The sequence below is a fragment of the Sinohyriopsis cumingii genome, chromosome 16 (genome assembly GCF_028554795.1).
Source record: "Sinohyriopsis cumingii isolate HCF-2022 chromosome 16, ASM2855479v2, whole genome shotgun sequence".
NCBI lineage: Eukaryota > Metazoa > Mollusca > Bivalvia > Unionida > Unionidae > Sinohyriopsis > Sinohyriopsis cumingii.
In genome coordinates, this window is record NC_142976.1 from 75,202,082 (window position 1) to 75,226,971 (window position 24,890).

Below are 24,890 nucleotides of genomic sequence, written 5' to 3' on the forward strand. Positions count from 1 at the left end.
ATCCGTTTAATAGTGCTTTGTCGGGTAAAGAAATGGCTTTCGTTTTATATTACAAAACGAGTAAGTTCATGAATGCCACAGCACAGTTCACAAATCAGTGCAAAGAAAGAGAAATAAACATTTCACACGATGTTCAAAAAAATTAATTTCTTTTTTCCAGTATAGCGAGCTCAGTGAGAGATATACATACAGATAGACAGAAACATGTTTTTTTTTATCTACCTCAATGATGGTTTGTACTGGTGGGAATTTGGAAGCTACCATCTTAAAAGACAACAGAGATAATACTAAACACGGAAAACATTTAATCAGTTAGAAACTTCTCTATTTTACCTCTTTATTTTACAGGAAAGAGAAGAAGAAGAAAAAAGGAACATGAAGAATAAGAAGAAATGAAAACTCCAACTCCGAATGAAAAGCTTGAAGTTGTTTATTCGTCTCTTTTTTATCGTGGACGTTAAGCAGTCAATTAAACAAGATAAAAAAATGTTGAGGAAAGATATATTTCTTGCTCTATCTTCGAAGAAAGAATTAGTACCCTTAGGTTTTGATTGGCTGTTTGCACGTGCCCGAGCCATATTTGTAGTACCGTTTGCAGTTGCAACTGGCAGGGAATCGCCACTTAAAGTAACGTATTGACGACACTCCATTTTTATCACAGACTGCCCAAAAGAAATGGTCGCGCCACTCGGGAACACATCGGTACCACCAATAATACAGGTTGTTTTCCCTCAACCGACAATAGCGTCTGCAAAAAAAGGTTTTTAAATTTAAATGATGATATTCCTACATATCTAGCGCTAGTAGTATACCTTAAAATGTGATATATGACGACTGGGATTTAGTCGAAATCCAGGCTTCCCTGTATCCAGACAAATCTCATACATCTGGACAAATGATTTTTGTGCATTTTAATCTTTTCTGACACAATATTCACAATTTATAGTTTTGAAACATCTTTGCACAACAACTGCAGCATGTTATATTTATTACATGACATAATGGTGTGTTGATCTCATTAACATCTTATTTACTGGTAAATCTTAAACAAGAAGATATGCAACAATGTTCTTGTAGATCTAGAACATATACATTGTGCTAAATTTTTAACTTTAATTTCATAAATTTCAATCCATTTATTATAGTTGGCAACAAAGTATTCACATTTTATATCCCTTATATAATATCTTACTGTCTAACTGGAAACGTTTGGTGCGAGGTTATGTTATCTGGTACCGACCAGGAGACTCCCTGTTTAATTCACCACATTACCTTGGAACATCTGTTTTTCAAGGCTGAATAAAATGGCTAACTCTAATAAATGGAATCATATTTGGTTTGCATGCCAATATAATGCGGAAATCCTTAGGGTTTTTGATTACTGTTTTAACATTAAGTTATATGGGTAATTAATTGGTTATTTGATCCTATATAGGAAAAGAAACCTCTAGAAAAACCGAATAGCGCTATTTTGGATCTGAAATTCTACAGGTCACTGTCAGACAAACGACCTTGTTAAATAACACTGGGATAAGTTTTTTTTAAAGAAAGATTTATAAAGTTTGATTTGTACTTTGTTTCACATTTATTCATGTATATATATACTACGAAATTACATTTCGCTTCATCTTCCCTTTCGCCGTTACTCTCTTCGCGCCATGCTAAAGGCTCGTCTGTCGCGATAATTGTTTTCGTCGAGATTAGGTATCTCTCTCTCCGACGGATATAAAATACAGGTTATGTAAGCTGTGTTTATTGTGAGGCATTAAATAATTTTTACAAAGGAGACAAGATGGGGAAAACACTATCGATTATAGAATTTACCAATGCACCAGCTACCTGGAAAGCAGTACATACATTTCTTCTGCATTCTGTCCCCAAACAATTCCACAAAAAAGAGAGGCCAAACCATTGTTTAAACTTGTGAACATTTTCATGTGTACATGGGAACTAAGTTTTGAACTTATACAGAATTCAAGGCAAATTGATCAAACAATTTGCATTCATGGACCGATTATATTGCTTTTATTGAAAATCTGGAGATCGGACCATGTAAACTGAGCGAAGGGAACAAAGGATATGCGTGAGGGAATTGTCGTCCTACTAATAGATTGAATACAATTCAAATATAAATTAGCTTTGTTTCAATTAGATTCTTCACAGGAAGAGGCTATCTACATTTGTATAGGTTGTATATATTTCACCATAATCTGTATAGATTCACAAACAGAGAAAGATAGAAAAACAGGAAATAATAGCGGGCTTAGTTGGAAGATAACAGAGGGAGGGCAAAATGGGATGATGAAGAAACTGTGATAGAAATAGATAGAATCAGACATATATAAAAAGAAGAAGAGAAAATGAGTCCACATACGTTTGGCACCAGGTGATGTAGATAGGCTGTACAGAGAAACACTTTTGCTGGTTGACGTTATCGTTGAAGTACCACAATTTGTAGGGTAGTATGTATCGGTACGTTGGACAGACATCATAGTTCCTCTCTGCCTGTCCGATAACTTCGCTACAACATGATAGAAAATATATAAATGTACTTATTTATTCAGATATGCTACTGGAACATAATAAGCAAGATTGTCAAGCCCAAACAAGAAAAGGGAAAACTACAATAAACCATTATGCTACGAGAAAACTAAAACATGTGTATTTAATACAATTAGATAAGGTGATAATCATGTATGGTTCAACGATTTATTGTTACAGCTGAACCATAATATTTCCTGGCAGATATTGTCCCTTTTGGCATTGTCAATTTTTCCCTTCTAAGACATTCAGTAAATTTCTTTTTCAGAAACGGTCATATCATTCGATAGTTGTTTACCTAAATTTGCAGCTATTCAGTTATCTTTGTTATTTGATATATTCTTACAGAAACGATAACAAACAAAATCATCCTTCTTAGAAATCTTAAATATATGCAGGTAAATCTGAAACACCGAGATGTTCAGATTAGGCTCTATTACAGACGTCTGTCATAAATGATCAATGGAAGGATGAAGTACAATAGTGCAAATAATAATAATAATAGTAGTAGTAGTAGCAATGGCGTTTAACGTACCTCAACGTATCCTCCGTCAGAGTTTGCGCTTCTACGATAGATTGCCGAACCTCCGGGAATTGCTGCTCCAGCAGGCTGGATACCTTGGACCTCAAGACACAAAGTAATAAATCCATAACATTAACATATACAATCATCCTTTATACTCAAACGTTGCTACATTTATGTCTTAGAAATGTCAATTTTGATGAGAGATACGGCCGAATCAAGTAGCCAATGTATTGTGGCTGGTCTGCAACAGGGGTCGATTTTACAACCATTATTTTTTAATGTGTACATTAATGATACGAGATTATTTTGTTAATGATAACTCGACGGCATATTCGTCAAATGATAACGTTGGAACTGAATATGTACTGAATTTAGAATTACAAATGATTGACGATTGGTCAAGGCAGTGGTAAGTTGAACTCAATCCAACAAAAACACAGGTAATGTTATTCTCTGAAAATCGTGAGCCCATTTTTCCTACAGAAAAAAACATTAAAACTAACATCTCTTTCGTTGACTACCATACAGAGCTTAGCGTAACTTTAATAAATCTAGCCAAATGTACCAAGCATATTGATAATGTATTAAACTCGACCTCAACAATGATCAATGTCGCGAAAATACTTAACTAGAACGTTAGAAAGGATGTATTTTGCAGACACCATCACCTAACTATAATATATTAATGTAGTATGGGATGGCTACTTGGCGAAAGACTCTCTTAAATTAGGAAAGGTACAGTCCGTAACAGGATCAATTGTGACAGGCTCTGCGTTAAGTATATCGTGCCCTAAGACTGGTAGACCTACCTTGGCAGACAAACAAAAATTTCATAAACTTTATTATTTTAATACAATTGCATGCGGTGTCTCTCCTTCGTATTGCGCTGAAATACATGCACGATTTTAGAGAAAGCAATTAATGTTTTTCCAAATATTGTTAGGCCCTGAATAAGCAGAAATTCATTGTAATATTCTTCCATTCATGCAAGGAATTCACTCCGTGGTAAAAAAAGAGAGACTAAGACAATACAAGTGTGTGTCTATTTTTTAACAACTTGAATTCTGCACAATATATTTTGGAACAATTAGTAACTGGCCATTGATTTAAATATGTTTAAAGCATACACAATAACAATAAAGAGTTTTCAAAAGTGCTTGAACCAAAGATTCGAAAATATGCAAAGTTACAATGCCTTTTATAAACATTATATCTTAAAAAACAAAAAGCATCACTGAAACATGATCATATTTATCACCGAATTTGAAGTTCCTTTCGGAACGATAACCACGCAAACCATCTCCTCACATTAAATAACTGCTTTGATTGGCTATATACTAAAGATGACCTCAGCACCAAAAAGTATACTTATCTAAAGTCTGAGATAGCTTATATATAGATCACAAGACTGACCGTGTGTCACACGGGAAAAATATGATGCATATAGATTCACACAAGATATTACGATACTATTAAGAGACAAACATTTCAAAATCGTTTGAGTCAGACAGCTAATTTATCATTACTTGCGTAATACAATAATTTCCCCTGAAACAAAATGTTTGTTAATATGTGTGTTTGGAAAGCCTAAACATTCCGATGCTTATTGGATTACCCTCTTTGTCAGTTCTTTCATATTTGGAGGTGCGTAGTTTAGCAGGTTGTAAAGCTTTTTAGTTTCAGTGGCAAGTAAATCTAGATTGTAGTTCGAAATCCCATAATGTCTAAATAGATGTGATAGGGTTTTAAAAAAGCACCGGAGATTGAAGAATTTGCCAGATGCCTTATCATATCCTGGGCAGACTAAAGAGAGTAAAAATATCAAACATGGTTATTGCTAAAGTTCACATTAATAACAAAGAAAAGTTCTGAACGTTTCGTACTTACTCCGGATACCGAGTGGTAGCATCAGCCGGAAGTAATTGCGCTACGAGAAGCACATCCTCCGGTGCGGAATCAGTACATTCCTGGGCTGGCACTGAGGACCATGTATATAGAACAAGCAACAGCAGGAGGAAATGCTGAATGAGTAATAATAATAATAATAATAATACTAATAATAATAATAATAATAATAATAAGAAGAAGAAGAAGAAGAAGAAGATGAAAAATAAGTAGAAGAATACACACATACGTACATACATACATACATACATACATACATACATACATACATACATACATACATACTTGAGGCATCATATATAATAGCCTTGAGAACGATGAAATGGATCAATTATTTTGCATTGTGGCATTTTTTTTTATAATCGTGTTTCTAAACATGGTTGAAAAAGAACGTTTGAACTGTTGGGACAACAACAACAAACAGTCAATCGTTTAGGCTACCGACTTGTAAAATTATCTTGAAAACTCCATTAATAAACCAATGACCAATTTCATTAATATAAGTCTTATATAATGCAAATATCCATAAGCAGCTAATTTTAAAAAAAATTAAACTTAAGAATAAATCGCCAAAATAGCCGTATTGCTACTTTTATGCGCCTTTACTTACTTGATGCACTGCTGAGGTCATCTTACATATATTGGCTCTGGCCTTAGTCTCTTCAGTACGAATCTTTAAGATTCGTTGTGACTCTGATCTTAGCTTCCGTTTTTATACACACATGAAATATATTGGGTAAACTGTCACTTTTCACATGGAGCGATCTGAGTGGTCTACATAATTAACCGCCCCATGGATTCAGTCACGCATTTTACTCAAAAGAATGTATTGATGTAGAGATATGGTCGCTTTAGGAAACTTTGACGATGACGTAACGTGATTGCGTCAGATTCCTCGTCAGAGGTACAAAAGAAAGATTTTGTTACAGAAAAGGTTATGACTGACAGTGTTTCCTTAACATGTAAATACACATATTAAAAGTAAGTATTTCTTATATAAATGAAACACATCCATAAAAACTGAAAACAGGCATAGAGTCTAAAGTTCAATGAAATAAAAAAATTGCAGACTTCTAGACATAAATAATTAAATAGGCTAAATAAAAATCCGCAAGTTGATGTCCATCAGATGTACGGATGAACTGAATGATACGGTGATCTGCAGACGACAAAAATTTAAATTATCTAAACGTGGAAAGTATTGTTAAAAATAATCACCAGTGATGATGTGGAGAGGATTTCAGATCCATCTGTGATATTAATTTTATGGATATGAAATAAATCGTACATTACTAACGGTGTACATTTTATTCATAATATCAGACAATAAGCTCATATTCCCTGGCTAACTTCGGAAGAAAACTTATAATTTCGAACGATTAATCAGTGATGCCTCACTAACCAATGTTTACCTACAAAGTTTAATAAAATCGTCCCACTCGTAAGATTGGCAGATAAACAACGGGGACGTGAAAACAAATGAAATTTTGTATCATTCAATTTATGATAGAAATCCCTGAATTGTAGTACAAGTTAATGAAGGTATAATTTTAAGCTTGGGAAAGAATGATGCATCTGACAAATCATTGTACAGAATGCAAAGCAATTTTCTATGGGAAAGACAGATGATTACATTGATTATTAGTCATGTCTTGTAAACCAGGGAGATACCGAGATGGAATTTAAGGGCACAATCTTATCCTAATGTAGCTAATTGTATCCTTCCTCAACAAATTATACTAGCCGCCATGTATAGCCTATCGTGTACTGAAAAATGGTCATTAATGTAGCATATTAGACTACGATATATCTGTCTTACGTAACGATGCAGTCGGTTATCAAAATGGAAAAACCGGGAAATTGTATATCGTTGTTGTTTATTCTCTAACTCCAGTTATCAACACAAGATAAGATACATAATTTGACCAGTATTATTGGTGAGGAAGGCATGAACCCGGAAAAACTCGGTACAACTACCAACCCACATACCCACATTGGCCGAGCCCTAGACTCTAATCTAAAAGTTAGATGACAGTGATCGAGAAAGGCAAACGAGGTACACCACTCGGCCGCCCGGGGATCCCTCAAACAATGTTAAATTGTCCTTACGTTTTAGTCAGATATATGAATAAGTAAATGTCCACACAAAAATAATGAAAACACTACGAGATTCATTTAACAGAGCATAAATACTTACGGTAGTTATAATCAAGATTTTTAAAATAAATTTTCCATACTATTTGGCTCAGAACAAACAAGCTTTTCAAAATACTCTTAAATAATAAATCCGTATGGGTTTAGTCATCGGTTTCAACAAAATCTGATCATCATATAGGACTTACAAAATTGTAAAAATGAATTTGCCATATCTGTAAATGTTTACGAAATAATTTGAGCACCAGTGTAGAATAACCTTAAAAGTGTATGGATAATAATTATTTTAAAAATATAAATTGATTTTACAAAGGTGTGAAAAGTACAAGAGACAGAAATCGTAACAAAAAAATAACATAGAGATGGTACAATTATTGAGGACTAGCCGAACTACCATGATTACAGGACAGGAAAGTATAGCGGTCTAGCTCATGAGAAATAATATCCCTATATTCATAACAAGAGTCACGACTGACGTGTCTGACAAAAGTCATGACTACAACAGCAACATCAACAACATATATCAGGGGTTGAAATGAGATTAGGATAAAACGTAAAATAGCGTATATATATATATATATATATATATATATATATATATATATATATATATATATATATATATATATATATATATATATATATAAGTCATTAATACTGCTAGGACGAAGAGGTTTGATATTAAGACCATGATACCATGATAAGTACAGGCTATGGTCATGCATATTGTACTTAATGCTAATAACCTATCTAGGTTTGACATGGGCCAATAACTGTAGACGGGCAACTAAATAACATGTCTGATGATTAGAAGGAATGCACGAAATACCAGACGATGATAGCAATTTAGAAGCAAATTTGGAGATTCCATTACTCTTGCGCGACCAATTCAATGACTCTATACTTGTTCATTTTACGTTACTTTTGACTTAATTGTATTATCCCTTTTTCAAAAGAAGCAATGTTTTCATTACAATGGTAAACACCTTAGTGTACGGGACTGCTACGAACAGCAAGTAGCAAAATGTAATTGAAAACGTAAACTTACTTTATTTACTCAACAACCATAGCTAAAAAAATCATAAATAGGACACATGTAATACATTTAAGGCAAAATCTCAAACAAAGGAGTGTAATAAAGACTAATTTCATTTGACAAATGGTGAGATGTCGAAATCAAACTGACAATTTAAGTGAAAGCACAGCAGGTGCAATCAATACGAATAAAAACAAATTTTCCCGATGTCAGAAATAATACAATTTACCAGCAGACCAATTCTTCACGATGACAGTGTTTCATTCAGTCTGAAAACAAAAGACCAAATTAACCAGTCTAATAGAAGGAGGATTTACAATGCTAAGAATTATCCACATGACTAAAAGGTTAACAAAATTCGCTGATATAATGAGTTTGATGGTGACATATATTGATTGAGTGTTTATATAGTTAGTGTTTTATCAATATTCATGTATGAATGATACCGTTGAAATTAATATTTGTAACGGAATACAATTAAAAAAACGTGGAATTAAATAGACGTTAACATTCGAAACATATAAAAGACTGTCTTTTTAATAACAAAGAAAATTAATACGAAATAAATTGATCCAGCTCTTTCAATCATAACGTGAATCACATCAAATGTTTAATATGCATGTAGCATTCTATCTATGACATAAGTATGTTCTTCTTAATAACGTACACATATAACCTTACATATTAGTAAGGAATCGGCAGTCAAATGGTTTTAAAATCTAATTTAAAGTTGTATCTTTTATTCTCTTTATACTATCTTTGCAAATTATTCACATTAAACTTTTATGCAATGAGTGTTTGGTACTATGATCAGTATATATATTTAAAAACAATTTCGGTTGTTTGACAGACAAAATATCCTTAAGTAAAATGTCTTGTCTAAAGGAAAACTTGGACCTATGATAACGATGTAGTCCAAATGATTTTGTATTCATTCTGTCCATCAGGGTTTTTCACACTTAATCTCTCCATCAATCATCATATTAGGAGAATCATTTAGACATATTGATCCGTAGGTAAAAACTTTGATATATATTCAATGTGAAATAAGGTTTTTTACTAGTATATATGCCTTTTAAACATTTACTTGTGTAACTGAACCCAAACAAATAGCGATTTGGATGTCGCCACATTTTCTTTTGATGAATTGAAAATGATTATCTTGATAAAAGTTACCTACTTTATCACTAAAACCATGCATTCCGTTACAATACGTTCTTCCCAGATCGAGTAATATTAAATGGTCATCAGAGTTAAACTTTTTAAATGTCTTCAATCGTCACCGATATTATTTATATCGTTGAATTGGAAAACATGTCAAGATAGTTTTGTCCATTTTTGCATAATATCAAAACCCAATTTAAACTCATTGTGCAGTACCAAGTTTGTGGTTTGTTAAGGTTGTATTGGCCGTTATGTTGATATTTTTCTTTCAAAAGATACACCCCCTATGTTGTTTTTATTTATCTTGAACCTAACAATTTTATTACTGAACCTATTATTCTTATCTTTTATGTATTTACATAAAAACTAAGGTAATTACAGAATTTACTTTCCAAAATGCCGTTATTGCACAGGTGTGTTGCATGTAATGTGTAATATAAGCAATAAAATTGTTATTGATGTTCTGAAGGAAAAATATGTATCATTAGAAACTTCGAAACACAAACGAAAACACGGGTTTTAGTTGTTGCAGTCTATGATGAGATAGTGGTATTCATTGTCTGTTATTCTTATGTACAATAAAAATATAGAGATCTCTGGATAAAGGTACACTATCAACACTATCTACCTTAATCGATGTGTAAAATTGCTGAGAACGACTTTGAATTGACCTGTCAAGCAAAACAAGATTGCGATCTTTTTATGACTCAACCGGTAAAGGTCACGTTTGTTTTGTTTCATTTTAATTGCCTTCAGATGTAGTTACCGCACAAACGACGAAAATGTTGTGCAACTAGTTTCGCATTTATGCTTCTTCAGGCACAGGATTTTCGGCGTTTGTGTTGATTTTTTAATTCCAATTCTGAAATGTTTCAACAACATAATGGTATCAAATTACGATCAGCCGAGAGTAATGACGTCTTTGAAATATCAAACGCTAAAAATATCTGAAAAACAAACGAAACGCAGCCTAGACAGCAGTTTCTTAAACAAATATATTGAGACTGGGATCGTTCCATCAGGTTTACGACTGAAACTGAAAATATACATAGGAAGCGGAGTTTAAAAAACTGGAGAACAGCATATAATCCATAAGCAACTGAAAATGCAGCAGCAGTAAAGCAACAAATCATCACAACAACAGAGTAATCAACAACAAGAAAGGAATTATTCAAAACCCAAAGAAACTACTGCAAAGAACAGCAATAAACATATAGCGCCTCCAAAAAGATCAGTAAACCAAAGAGTCAACATAAATCGCAATTTTATAAATTCAAACAAGAATCAACATGATGAACAGCAGCGAAAAAGCGTGACTCCCAAGGACACAATATAGAAGACAGACGCAGAAGCCATAAAACGAGGGGAATCAGAAAAAGTGACCATCAGAAAGACACTGACAAACCTGGTAAAGATTTTAAAAGTTTTAATAGAGACATCACACAACAAAAGAATAGGAGGTTCTACAGATTTAAAAGTAGAAGAGAGTTGAAAATGAAAAAAGCGAAGAAAATAAATTGAGAGGTAGAAAACAATGTCTCTCACGTAGAATATTAACTGATAATGTTTATATACTGTCAGACAAAGGGCTAAAATTTTGTGCCAAGCCAAAATGTCACTGAAGAATGATTTAATTTTTCTAGACGCACAAAATTAAATAAACTTTTTATCATAAAACATACAACAATTCAGACAGTAAATCGAATTCTTTCATTCTAAAATTATTTGTTATTTTAACACAATTAAATCATCTTTTACGGCACCTAGCGGATGTGATTCATATTTAGATTTTTTAACTGACGGTATCACAAAAGAGATATTAACTGGTAATCTTCAAAAGCGATATTATTGTAATATTTCTATGGAGAAAATTAAGGCTTTATATAATCCAATCAATGATGACAGCATAGTGATTAAAAAGTCTGATAAATCAAACACTATTATTATTATGAATCAAGAAGATTATGTTAAATAAGTTGAACGTCAATTAAATGATGAAAAATGATACAAACATATTAACGAAGACCCGTCAGTAGAAATAAATAAAAAATGTCAACATGCATTAATGAGATTGCTACAAAAAATAATTCCGTATATGAGGAATTTGATATTTTACCTCTTAACATACGTACACTTCAGTTCTACATATTACCCGAACCTCATAAACATCCTGGCCATAATTTACCTTTAAATATCCAGGACGACCCATTATATCAGGTTGTAATTCATATATTGAAAACCTGTCCAAATTTATTGACAATATTTTACAACCTTTAATGAAATCACTTCCTTTATACATTAAAGATACTACTAATTCAAAAAAAAGTTGAAGTCTATTCCACAGCTCCCTGATAACTCAGTCCTGGTATCATTTTATGTATATACCAACATTCCGCATGCAGAGGACATTGAAGCATGTAGATATTTTCTTGATAACAATCCTAATAATAGCACTCTATTTTGTGAAAATATTTGTAAAATAATAAAACTTATCTTGGAAAATAATTATTTTCAGTTTAATAATACGAATTACACCCTAATAATGGCAATGGGTAGTCATATGGCTCCTTAATACGATTCCCTTTTCATGGGCAAATTAGAAACAGATTTTCTTCAAACGAAATGTTTTATCCATCTGTTGGTTCAAAGCTTCAGATGACCTATTTAGGTTCTGGAACCATTAAACTGAAGAACTGAAACAAATGTATTGATCGCCTAAATCATTTTCACCCGACGATTAAAGTTACTTATACTGCATGTAGTACGCATGTTTCATTTTTAGATGCAAATGTAATCACAATAGTCATAACACTATCTCTGTAAATATTCAGATCAAGGAATCTAATACCCAACAATATGTGGAAAATTGTTCATGTCATCCCATGTCATGTAAAAACGGTTTACCATATAGCCAGGCCAAAATATACCGACGCATTATTTCAGATAATTGTCAATTACAAAATTACAAAATTCGTTGAATAAAATAAAAACATATTTCCACTGTATACATTATCTTACACATATAATTTATTTGATTCTACGCCTAGCAAAGCTCGCAATCTTACTCAACGCGAGGCTTTAAACACAGCTGAATGTAAAATAAAGAAAAATATAATTCCTTGCAAAATACAATATAATCCTTCATTACCTAATATAGGTCGTATAATTAATAAATTTATCAAATAAAACCGACGTAAAATCACTTTAAAAAATAATTCTCGCTTATAGAAGGCCCAAGAATTTGCAAGATTTTCTAATTAGAACTAAACAGAGAGAAAATTAAAAAGACAATTTCCATCATCTAAATATAATAGACACCGGTACGTGCTCTCAATGTGTAAACAAAAGGGGAAGTACTTCTTTCAGTAGTGCTAATACAAAAGAAGTAATTTCTCTACGTAATTGCATATCAACTGATGTGATCTATTTGATAACCTGTAAAAAAAATATAGCATAAAATATGTTGGACAAACACTTCAACAAGTTCCTAAGAGAATGAATAATCATCGCTTTTATATATATAAAATTTATAAAGATCCTCTGTTTTCCTCTAATATTTCAACACACTTTAACACATATTTTTCGATTTTTCTTTCATGCCAGTAGATATTGTGCATGGTGACATAAATTGACTCATAAAAAACTTATTGGATTCATAACTTAGATACGTTGTATCCTCATGGCCTTAATGCCAATGCACTATATAAAATTGTACAATTTTTTAAATTTTATATATTGTAGATCCTTTATAACAATATAATTGTATGGATGGCTTTTTGTCTCTATTTTGTTGTATTACACACACACACGAACACACACACAAACACACATACATATATACATTATTTAATATATCAGATATGTATCGAAGTATAGATGTTTTATGTCTTATCTGAAAACAAAATATATTTGTGTTTGTGTTTGTGCATGTTGTAGATATTAGATTGTTTCTTTAACGATTGTTACTTTTGGCATTTTAATGTATCACATATGTTTTGTGTTATTATAAATATATAACATCTTTGCACTTCTCTATTTTAATACGACGCACTTTTTAAATGCCATATCTGTATACAAATCCATCACGAAGTTTTCCTAATGGTTCCTCTGCTGCGTGTGATAACTGAGGGACTGTAACATTTTGACCGAAAGACAACCTTTTAATTTTAGTTGATTAGTAACAGACCACTGCATCTTATATCATATTTCCGCAGTTTACTTTATCAGGAATTCAACTCTGGAGGTCTATTGTGTTGACTGTTAGACATCGGGCAGAATTAATCTGTTAATAAAAACTTATTCTTATCGCTTGTGCCCTTAAAGGAAGATGGCACCGATATTTAGGCCCTTATCTGCTGTCTCGGAGGCTTACCTAAGTGCGTGTTGGTCGTGCGTTCGGCAAGCTCACGGCTAAACAAAATTAAGTGTCAATGCGATAATAAGAATTCAGCACAGTCAGCACAATACTACTAACCTAGGAATGTTACTGCCAAATTTATTTCTTTTCAAGTCATTATGTTAAACAATTTTCAGCTTTGTTTCGCTATGTACAAAACTGCCATTAAATTTTACAGTTGAGGACATCACCACAGATGATTGGACAGCAGTACAAAGTCAGTAAGTTGATTTGGGGGTTTTAAGTAGAAAATACTGCTGTCAAGAAATATTATTTAGCTGCACTAATTGAAATGAAAATTCTTGCAAACTATATATATATACATATATATATCTGTTTGTGTGTATCCCCCATATACATACATATATTGTTTATTTACTGTAAATGGCTAAAAACAAGTTCTTTTCATTATTTTAAACGAATATAAAGAACAAATGACGGATAATACAAGTACATATAAACTATAGCGGATTAATATTTATAGAGCTACATGTTGTGGAATAAAACAGGAAATGGTAAACAACCAAGAAATTCATTTTATAATATGCAATTCAGGATTATTTCAAAATTGTAATCGTCTCCTATATTAAATTACCACAACTGTACTTTAGTATGGAAAGTTTGTCACAGGTTACATGTATGTATGTAATATGATTGTCGGTCCTGGGACCGGGTTGACTGGAAAACCAATAAGTCATATATATGTTCCTTACATCCGGATCAGTCTCCCTGCAATACGTTACGTATACCTCTATATCTTACAGTAGTCACAATTCCTAAGAGAAGTGTGAGTACAGTACTTTTATATCAGTTTTATAAGGCCATTAGCCTGTCTCCAAAATGTCAAATTCAGCAGGACAGGGGTAGCAGGTAACTTATTATGGTAGAAGAGGGGTTGAAGGTGTGGGTGGGCTACGTTTTGTTATGTAATCCTGACCTGCCACTGTTGCAAAAGTTTACCTTGTCCATACCAGCCCTGTGGTCATTAGAGTACTCTTCTAATTATAGCAAGGAATTGATTTAGCGTGGACGTGTGGACATGTGTCCCAGATAAATAAGAAAGGCAAGAAAGGCAGGTATTACATATTTCAAATTTGTTTACAACTCCTAGTCCACGATTTATCCTCCACTCCAACAATAAAAAAAATACAAAAAATGCGGAATATTCACGAAAGGAAGTGTCGTGATTATACTCCTACAAGACGGTCGCCTCTAATTAGCACCATCTTATTTAGTACCAAGTAGATATTATAATTTGTTTCACCTTAAATAATCAAGTATATAGGACATCGGTTCTGGAGAAGTAGCTATAACAAGATTTTCGAGATGAATACCATGCTGTTATATGTCATACTGGTTGCAAGTGTAATGTGTTTGAGGACCTATGGCACAGCGGTTGGCAGTGTAATGTGTTTGAGAGACCCATGGCACAGCGGTTTTCATTGAAATGTGTTTGAGAGACCTATTGCACACTATCTGGGTGCCTAATATGCTTGAGAGCATAACGAATAATGTTTCAAATCCTGATGTAGGTATACTTATGTTTAAGCATGTATAAGTAACATAGAAAGTATCTGTATAAAATTAACTCTACTCTCTTTAAATGACAGATATGAGAGGTGGGTGTGCACTTGCACAAATTAAAAACTTTTATAAGTGTAATATGTTTTGGATTGCATGGCTGTGCTTTCCAAACATCAGCTTGTGAATAGTAACACAAAGCTTTGTTCTTATGTTATGCCTTACTACGACAGTCCATAGGGCATATACAGTTACCTTTGTCAGTACTTTGCATCTGTCAGCCACATGCTTGTCAAGTGATGTGTTTAGGTCCTTTTAGGCACTGTGGTGGAACAATAATGTCACATGAACACATTGATGTTAATCTTGGACAATAATAAGCATGGTCCAGCACTTTATAATAACTAATAAATATTGAATTTTACACGTGTCTCTAGGCAACATTGAGCTGAACTCTGAAAATCAAACATTGTGAAGAAGATAATAAGAAATAGATTAATTATCCTGAGTATCAGACATACTAAAATAGCCAAAAACAGTTGCAAAAATCAATACATTGCATTCATGTACATATTTCATCTGAGGTATGATTTCTAGCATTATTTTGAATAAGCAAGCATTTGATATAATGAGATATGCTGAAAGAACATATATTTTGTATTCAAGTCTTTGCTTGTAAATTTCTACATGCATATAAAGTGCCCACAACCTTTGACTTGTAGCTTGCATAGTGGGCTTTGTTTAATGTAATAAAAGTAAGGTCATTCGATTATAAATTATTATATACAAAAAGTTGTCATCTTGGACATTTTATAAAGATAATTTATTGCACTACGACCATCTATGAAGTCTGATACGATCCGAGTCAAACCGTTTTGATAACCTCAACATCAAAACTATATGTATACGAAACTGTATAATCTGCAAACAAATCTGAATATTTGATTTAAGTACGTAATGTAAGACCATTTACATAAATAAGAAGGAAAAGAGGATGTGAAGCGAGGCCAAAACTAGATGATGGAAATTGTTTCCGTGGTTCCTATCCTATGTTGTGAAAGACTCTCAGTACTGACAACAACAAAAAGAAAAAACAATAAAGGCAGTGAAGCATGCATACTTCGTCAGTGTCCTCCAATCCACATCAGTCTAAGATGTACTGCATTAATTTAAGAGGTCCTACTTTGATAGCCAAAGTCCACATATGGTGAAATGTCATCATGAGACTTCTGAAACCAACCATAATAAGCAAACTTTTATATAAATGCACATGTAGTCTGACATGTTTTAAATTGGTTAATAACTTATGTTGTGTCTGAAACGCTTAAAATCGGTTAATAACTTTGGTTAATAATAAATAAATAAATAAATAAATAAATATATATATATAAATAAATAAATAAATATATATATATATATATATATATATATATATATATATATATATATATATATATATATATATATATATATATATATATATATATATATATATATATATATATATATATATATATATATATATATATATATATATATATATATATATATATATATATATATATATATATATATAATTGCTTAAACAGATTTAACTCTACCAGGAAAAGGTAGACATACACAAAGACTGATACATAGACGACAATCAATTTGATCACTGCTTGAAATGTGGACTTGAGTCGTGATACACTTCAAACACACTTTGAAATATCAATATGACAAATGATTTGAAAAATCAGTTTATGATAGATATTTTATATGAACCATTAACTCAGAAGGAATAGTGACGATAATCATCCCAACATGTTCATAATAGTAGCCATACTGGATGTCATATTGTCACCATTAAGCCCAATATCATTTCAGATAAAGACTTTCAGTAAATACATCCTGCTGATATGGTCATCCTTTCAGGAGAAACAGTGATATATTTTTTGTTGAAGATGGCTATAGCGGTGGACATACTGTATGCGTGATTTGCCCAGTTTTCATGTATAATCAACAAATCATCACAGGAAGTGGTTTATTGGAAACACCAATTGATAGACCTTTCTCATTCTGGTCAAATTGGATTTCAGGTTTGTACCATTTACATCTAGGACCAACTACATACCATACTATTAATTACACATCTAGGACAAATGGTTACAAGATCTGCAAGATCAACACAGTGATGGCAATATTTCATGTTTGTGTAACTTTTCTTTGCATTTTGGACGAACTATACGTCCTAAGAAGTCAGAAAATACCATCCAGAATACCTAACAATAGGGTGTGAAGCCCCATAAGAATATGACCTTTCGTTCAGCAGCAGTGATACAAATATTTTCAAACTCTTTGACAAAAGTACAGACATAGTGGTTGTCAGATGTAATATGTACCCAACGTTCTCAGTAATAAATCAAAAGTTGCAGGACTTTTATATTAACAGGAACTGTCTTGATACAATGTAGTCAGACTCTGCAAGACCGAACCGGTAATACTGAAGAAGGAGAGTAAACGGCTCAGATGCACATCTTCGAATGATATTCCAAAGAGATCAAAACTTTAAGAGTAAGTGCCTTCATAAGATTATATCATATGCTATATTAAGCTGCAAGAAAAACAATTCAATAATTCTAGCCAAGATCGTAGGTGCTAGTGGTAAGTTGACATGTGCCTTTTACGATGATGAAGATTTTATATTGCCAAGTTTTACAGTGATTCATCTAATAACTAGACTATTTGTATTCACACGGGGCTATTATATATTGTATTCGGATCCATGAATATAAATAGATTGAACAAACAGTTTGTGCTGATATGCACATGTTCATGTGATGACCACAACAATTTCAAAACCTATTTCAAAACAATCCATTGGAAAATATAAAGCAGATGTGTTTAAAAGATTGTATAACAGATTGATTTGAGCTGCAAAAAGAAGAAAATGACAATTGCTTTTATAACAATTGCAGTAGCAACGTAACTTGTTGTGGTTTCCATCGAGTGGCAGCTATTTGCTTACAAAGTTTCATGGGTATTCACAGAAAACTCGAGATAGCTGCACTAATAAGGATGGATTAATGGAATGACAGACTGATGAACATGAAGATTCCAAGAGGCATTAAAGGTACACGTATATTATATTGTTGTTGTTTAGTTTATTTCTTCCTGTAGCATCTTCATGTGCATTGTTGTTTTATCTTCTTCTATGTTGTATGATGCTAAGTTGTAATACTGTTGGTGCCCACATTGTTTCTGAAAAGTGTTTGCCAAACCAGACATAACAAATCGGATAAAGATTTTCGGCAAACTTAAATGACTCGATTCAAGCAAATCCAGTCAAATCAAAATCTGGTAATGGTCCATTTATCGATACTCTGGTCATTTCGTGTGTGGGATGTCCAAATCCAAATACTGAGAACACTCTCCCATTCCAAGAAAACCTCCCAGATAACATGCAACCATATCAACTGACATAACATCTCTTTAATCGTATTTAGTATTCCATAAACCACCGCGTCCGTATTCGACACAACTGCGTTGCATGCCTTCAAGAAAATCCAATCGTTTTGGTTTCCACGAATTGTTCCCTCTAGAAAGATGAGCAGCAACTGACGGAATGGTAAAACAATTGCTCAGTAATTTTTCAGCATCGTCATGGGTATATTTCACCCCAAGATTTTTAATTTTTTTAAGGAGAAATTCTGTACGATAAATAGCTCCACTAGGCCGTATAAACTGATCATAATTTCCAATATCTGAACTTTGTAATAACCACACTGATCACTTTTAATTATTTCGTTAATATAATCAAATATATCTCCTTGATAAAAATTTTACAGTTCGATTTCGTGGAAATATTGTTACTGCATTAGTCCACGCATGTGCATTATGATCAATAATTTCAAATGAAACTTTTTCGATTTATACTTTGATTTGTATAAAATCTCTCCGGTTATTGTTCTTACTTTATTGGAAATTTTAACTTCTGTCCTAATTTAGCGACGTCTTTCACTGATGTCCCGGTATCTTTAACTATTTCTCCCCACTCGTTTATTAGTTTGCGTCTTTTATCCGTTCAATCATTTCCACGTATCGCGTTTGTAAAATGTTCAGTTACTTATTCGGCTTCACAATTGATTTTTGAAAATTTCACCGGTTTTAGATTATTAATGCTGGGTTTATCATTTATCAGATAAATACGCGGCTACTGGAAACGCTTTTTCATCATACGGTTTGTCAATACCAGTCACCATTTCTGGTTTTGGAATATTTACTTAATACGGCAATTTTTTCAATATGAAGGACAGGGTCACGTTTATTACTGATAATCAAATTATTGTTTGTTTCTGCTAATACAATAAGCTTTACTCTGAACAAATATTTTTGATCGACGAGATAATTAATAATCGTTGCCGCTCGTTTGTCGTTCATTGTAGCATTGACGACTTTGTCGACACCATCGGTGTTCCGTATGATTTTGAACGTCGACCACACATGGGATGAACCATCCTTGATAAATCCTTTCTTGGCGTCATGAATAGTATTAATCAAGCTTTTATTCGTCGGATCAACCAGAGGTCGCATCGGAAAATCGGGGGATATTCTGTAGACATTAAATTTATTTTTAGAAGGTTTAATTTTAATCTCTGTCGATTCTTTCATATTATAATTAAGACAAGTATATATTTAAATTGATATATTATATATGTACGTATATACAATTATTCATACAAAGAACACAAGCAGGTGGCGTATGATCGGTCCTATAACTCATTGTGACAAAGCTTGTGTAAACGAATTCTGTTCATATCATTTATAAGGTGTACGGAGAGAGAGAGTTTAGGATCCAAACCGTGCTTGAAGTGTGATGTTGGAGTTAGAGGAAAAATAGTTATGTGTGCAATGTTTTGGTAAAAATACAGAGAGCTCAAAATATATTATGATAAAAATATAGCAACGACTATACAAAGTTATAAGAAACGCTGAAGGCTATCTAGCTATATTTTAAAAATAATAATTTAGACAAATAGTCACTTAAACAAATGATATTATTATATATAAATGGAGGAAAAAGAATTTGTAAGACATCCTATCATGAAGGATTATGAAGTATCCATTATGGACTAAACAGCCAGTTGGTTTTGTCACTAATACTGGTAATCTCATGTTTAGGGTTGGGAAGAAAAATTACGAATGTTTCTGGAGGTAATCGAATACGGTCTTATGATTGATCATCTTGATGGAGGAAAACTCAATAACTGTTTAGATAATTTACGAGCTATAACACAGAGCCAAAATTGTAGAACTGGTAATACTGACAGTTGTAAAATAAATGCAAAATGGGCAGTTAAATCTATAAATACGGAGATTGGTGAAGAAATGATATTTCATTCAATTAACTTATCTGGAAAATATTTCGATATTTGCAAGTCTTCAATACAGTCTGTCATAAATAATATTACCAGATTTGTTTTCTCTAAGAAAGATAAACAAAAGATAACTTTTCATTATTGTTAAACGAAGATACATCAGTCGCTTTCCGGTATTGTAATTTAGTGTTGTTACTATTACTATATTACTATTTATTTAATTAATATTTTTGTCTTATTTTACTCATTGTTAGAGTAATTATTTTTGGAACAGTTATTTTATCCATCTGAGGCTTCCACTGTTGATGTGGAAATTATCCAATCTTATTTCTCCAAGGCAGAAATATAGGAAATGCAACATAACTAATTTCATAATAATTTCTGAAACATATATCAGTAAGATTAGAACATAGCGCAGTAGTAACGCGGCTAATTCTCATACTCGAGGGTTGGCGTTCGAAACCCTTGTTGGAAATACTTTCGACTGTGGCAATAATCGCCATTTTTCTATATAAGTTGGGGCTCCAGCCCGACGAAATTTCATGTACACTTCCACGAATAACGTGGTGAGCGCGTTTGGCATTCTCCCTGTAGTTTGATATTGGGGTATATATACAGCAAGCTATGTTCCAATCTTTGACTAATGTAAAAGAAACGGAAGTGAAAAAATTCTTATCTCTCTCAAGCTCAGGAATACGAAACGAAGAAGATTAGTAACATGCGTGTGAGAGATTTAAGAAAAGTTTATGTCAGATCGTGAAAATGAAAATAGTGAAGAAGATTTTCAAAATGAATGTATTAATAACAACGTCACTGATGAAAATGAAAGTTACGGCTATGTCGCTGTTAATAATTTTCTGTCTTTTATTCTACCTTAGAAATAAAACAAAATAATTTGCCTTGATTTTTCAAAATCTTAGTTTCTGGTAATATACCTATCAATCTGAAGAATTAGATAATATTTTGTATCTTATCTAATTCAACACAAGAATGTGCATAATTCATAATCTGAATTCTATCGCACGTAATCATAATAATATGTTTTCGCTGCAGTCCATTTAATTGTTTCTGCGTCCAAATTTTAATTGCCGTATTCGTCAATAATTATAATAAAACTAAATTGTTCTGTATTGACTGGGGGCGGTGTCATTATTGTTCAGATATTCTGGAATTGTTATAAATTATTTTCGTTGAGGTTCCGACATCCCTTTTTATTCTAGTGCTATTTCAGGCCCACCTAAAACAGATCTAACTGACGATTGATAAATATCTACAGCGTAATTTGGAGAATATATTTCAATTGCAGATGATTAACTTGGTTCGTGAACTGTTATAGCTTTTTGGATTCACTTTCGGTAATAGATTTTATTCTGCGCTGGAATTCATCATTGATTTGTTCGATTTGATAAATGCTTGTTGGAATTCAGACAAAGTTCCAATAGGGAATTGCATCATCTCTATTAATTTTATTTGCAAATACAAGCGAATAATTCGCCTGTAATCCACCGAATGATTTTGATCTGATATTTTTCCAACTATGGCATATATATATATATATTTCCAATGATAATGAAAATACCGGCAATCGAGGTTGCAGCTGAAACACAAAATGTTACAATTGCTGGTGCCATCACTAGCAATGGTGTCATTGTTGATAATAATACGCTGCCTCCAGCAATAACAGCAGACGCTGAATACACAATTATATCAACAACAACTAACGTGTACGATATTGTATTACTTGTACTGTATACACGTCAATAATATTTTTTAATTGTGTTACTATTTAGGTGCTTGATTGTATCTAAAACGTTGAACGTTGATCGGAATGCTCATTATATTTTAATTAGGTAAAATTTTAGCAACTAATTCAAGACACCAATAATAAATCAAGTCGAGCTTTTTCTTCGGGTTCCACAGTAACTGTTTTCTCGTCGTTTTGATCTAACATCACTATCATAGATTAGGGAGATCCCCCTGACGGAGTCAGTGGTTATCCCCGTGAAATCGTGGAAGATATTATAAATGTTACATCAACGAGTACTGAGAGCCTGTATATACCGGTAACCTCAGCACTATGTTTATTGGTTTTATTGAGTGGTGACCATAATGCTTGGTCAACGCTACTGTATATACCATGTTGACAATAAGTTTGTAGGGAATTTTAATCAGAGTAATGTTTTAATGATATCAGGAATTACACTTATAACATCTTCTAGTCTTTTTCTAATATCATCGATATTACTCTATCGTGATTAGCTCTGAAAATGATTGAGGATCTCTGATAACACTATCGTTTATTAGTCGTTTCAATGTCTGACATAGCTGTTGTGTTAATATCAACAAGTTTTACTCAACAGTCAACGGACTTCCAAAGAAATCATATGCGATTTTACTGAGTTTTTTAAAACGTTTCTACAAAGATTTAAAAACATCCTTATGTGAGCGTCATACTCAGGTCGCAGCGTGAATAATTTAGTATCTACTGTATTATTATTACTGTCTACGTACTTTTTTGGTGCGGCGTCTTCATCAGATGTTGGATCTCTTAAAACAATTATTTTATTTCCATTCATGCTGAGTTCACACGTCATTATATCCCCGGTAGATCATAAACGATTAGCAACAGTTTTTGCAATTTCATTTCTAATAGTTGCGCTTGGTATATTTGAGTCTCTGATTCTACCGCCGTCGGTAAATACTGGAATATTATCCGTAGTAAAACCTAGAACTCTACGAATTATGTCATTCCATTTGATATTGCTCGTCGTTAAAACACCGTATTTATCCTGAAAAATAACATCTTCATCTCGGTCAACTCCAGAGAGGTTCATAATATCGGCAAGTTCATTTTTAGTCACGCAATTTGACAAATCAATATCAGCTTTTTTTTCTTTGATAAAAGAAGATCTTCCGTAAATATCAACCATTGAACTTTAAGATCTGTTTAAAACGAATAACGACTACTTGTATACTGACGTATAGTCGTGCTCGACTTTATGAGCTGATAATGTTGATGAAGAGATAGCGTTAAGCACAGCAATTGCTTCACGTCCGCATATTGGCGGATCGGTTATTGTCTGTGTTGGTAATGTTGAATACCAGACTGGAATTTGTATTGTGTTTACTTAATTTATAACAAAAATTTGGTGGAGCCAACCCACACTAATAAAAAAATTCCACGTGGATGAATTGTGTATGCATATCAGGACCAGAACTATTATCAAGATTAATAATTCTGGTTTCAAGATTATTTCGTTGGTTTGGTAATTGATCGCGCATAAAAACGCCTCTGAAATTTTTTATTTTCAGTTCATTGGCTAAATCAACTAAATCATAATTTGACATTGAACGGATTAACGAAGTGTTTATGTTAGTCTCAGAACGTTTCCGTATCGATAAGGAGTACCTGGAAGTCTCAGGTATCTTTCTTTTTTATTCTTCCTCCTATTACTTTTTCAGTAAACTTCTTACCATCATGTCCAGCAACACCACTTAAAATATCAAGTGCAGCTGTTTTTGCAATGGTTGGAACTGCAGCTGTGATTATCCACGGCAAAGCTGCAAGAAGTGGAATTTTAGTACTTGTTTTAAGTCTTTAACCGCAAGAGCAGATTGAGTTTAATGCCTGTTTTTGATTGTTTGGCGCTATTGAAATGTCTAAGTTGACGCTTTGGCAATGATAGTTTAATTTGACCACCTGTTTTCGGATCTTTTGTAGTGATATTTTTGTTTCGCAGTTATTTCCTAAACTTGATTGAAGCTTTCTAATCTGATTAGGAGTCAGACTGACGCTAAGATGGTGAGATGATGTTATAAATATCGTGAGCTATTTAATTACATGGTTTCTACTGGATCATCAATAACTTTCATTCGTCCACCAACATCTTCAAGTAGCATTGCTTTATCGCTCAGCATAGCTGCAATTGCTCTGTAGCTACCAGCAGGCAGTCGAGCCACACGGGCTCGAAAAGGTATATCAACAACAGATTGCTTGAATAAATCTGATGTTCCAGCGAAAAGTAATAGATTGGATATAATGTTGCAAATTACACCAGTGTCAACATTTTGATCACGCCCCATAATAGTCATCAACCGATGATAAGCACGTGCAATATGACTTTGAACAAAATTTAACAAAACGTCCTCAGAAGGTTCTTGATGTCCGTTTATCCTCAAGGAAACTTGAGAAACTCCAAGTGAGTCGAATACCAATGGATTTCTTTCCTGCGAATCTACTCTGGAAATGTCCTGAAATGCGATGAATATATGTCGTGGCGCAGAAACTCC

General features: G+C 32.9%; 1 protein-coding gene across 1 annotated transcript; it reads right to left on the reverse strand.

Annotated features, from left to right (window-relative positions):
- Nucleotides 1-457: 457 nt before the first annotated feature.
- LOC149780805 (uncharacterized) lies at nt 458-5,651 on the reverse strand. Its single transcript, XM_089936422.1, has 5 exons — nt 5,583-5,651; nt 4,955-5,088; nt 3,077-3,166; nt 2,375-2,521; nt 458-748 (listed from the first exon to the last, which is right to left on the reverse strand). Exons 1-5 carry the CDS (start codon nt 5,601-5,603, stop codon nt 541-543), a joined length of 600 nt encoding a protein of 199 aa, XP_089792548.1. The 5' UTR covers nt 5,604-5,651; the 3' UTR covers nt 458-540.
- Nucleotides 5,652-24,890: the final 19,239 nt, after the last annotated feature.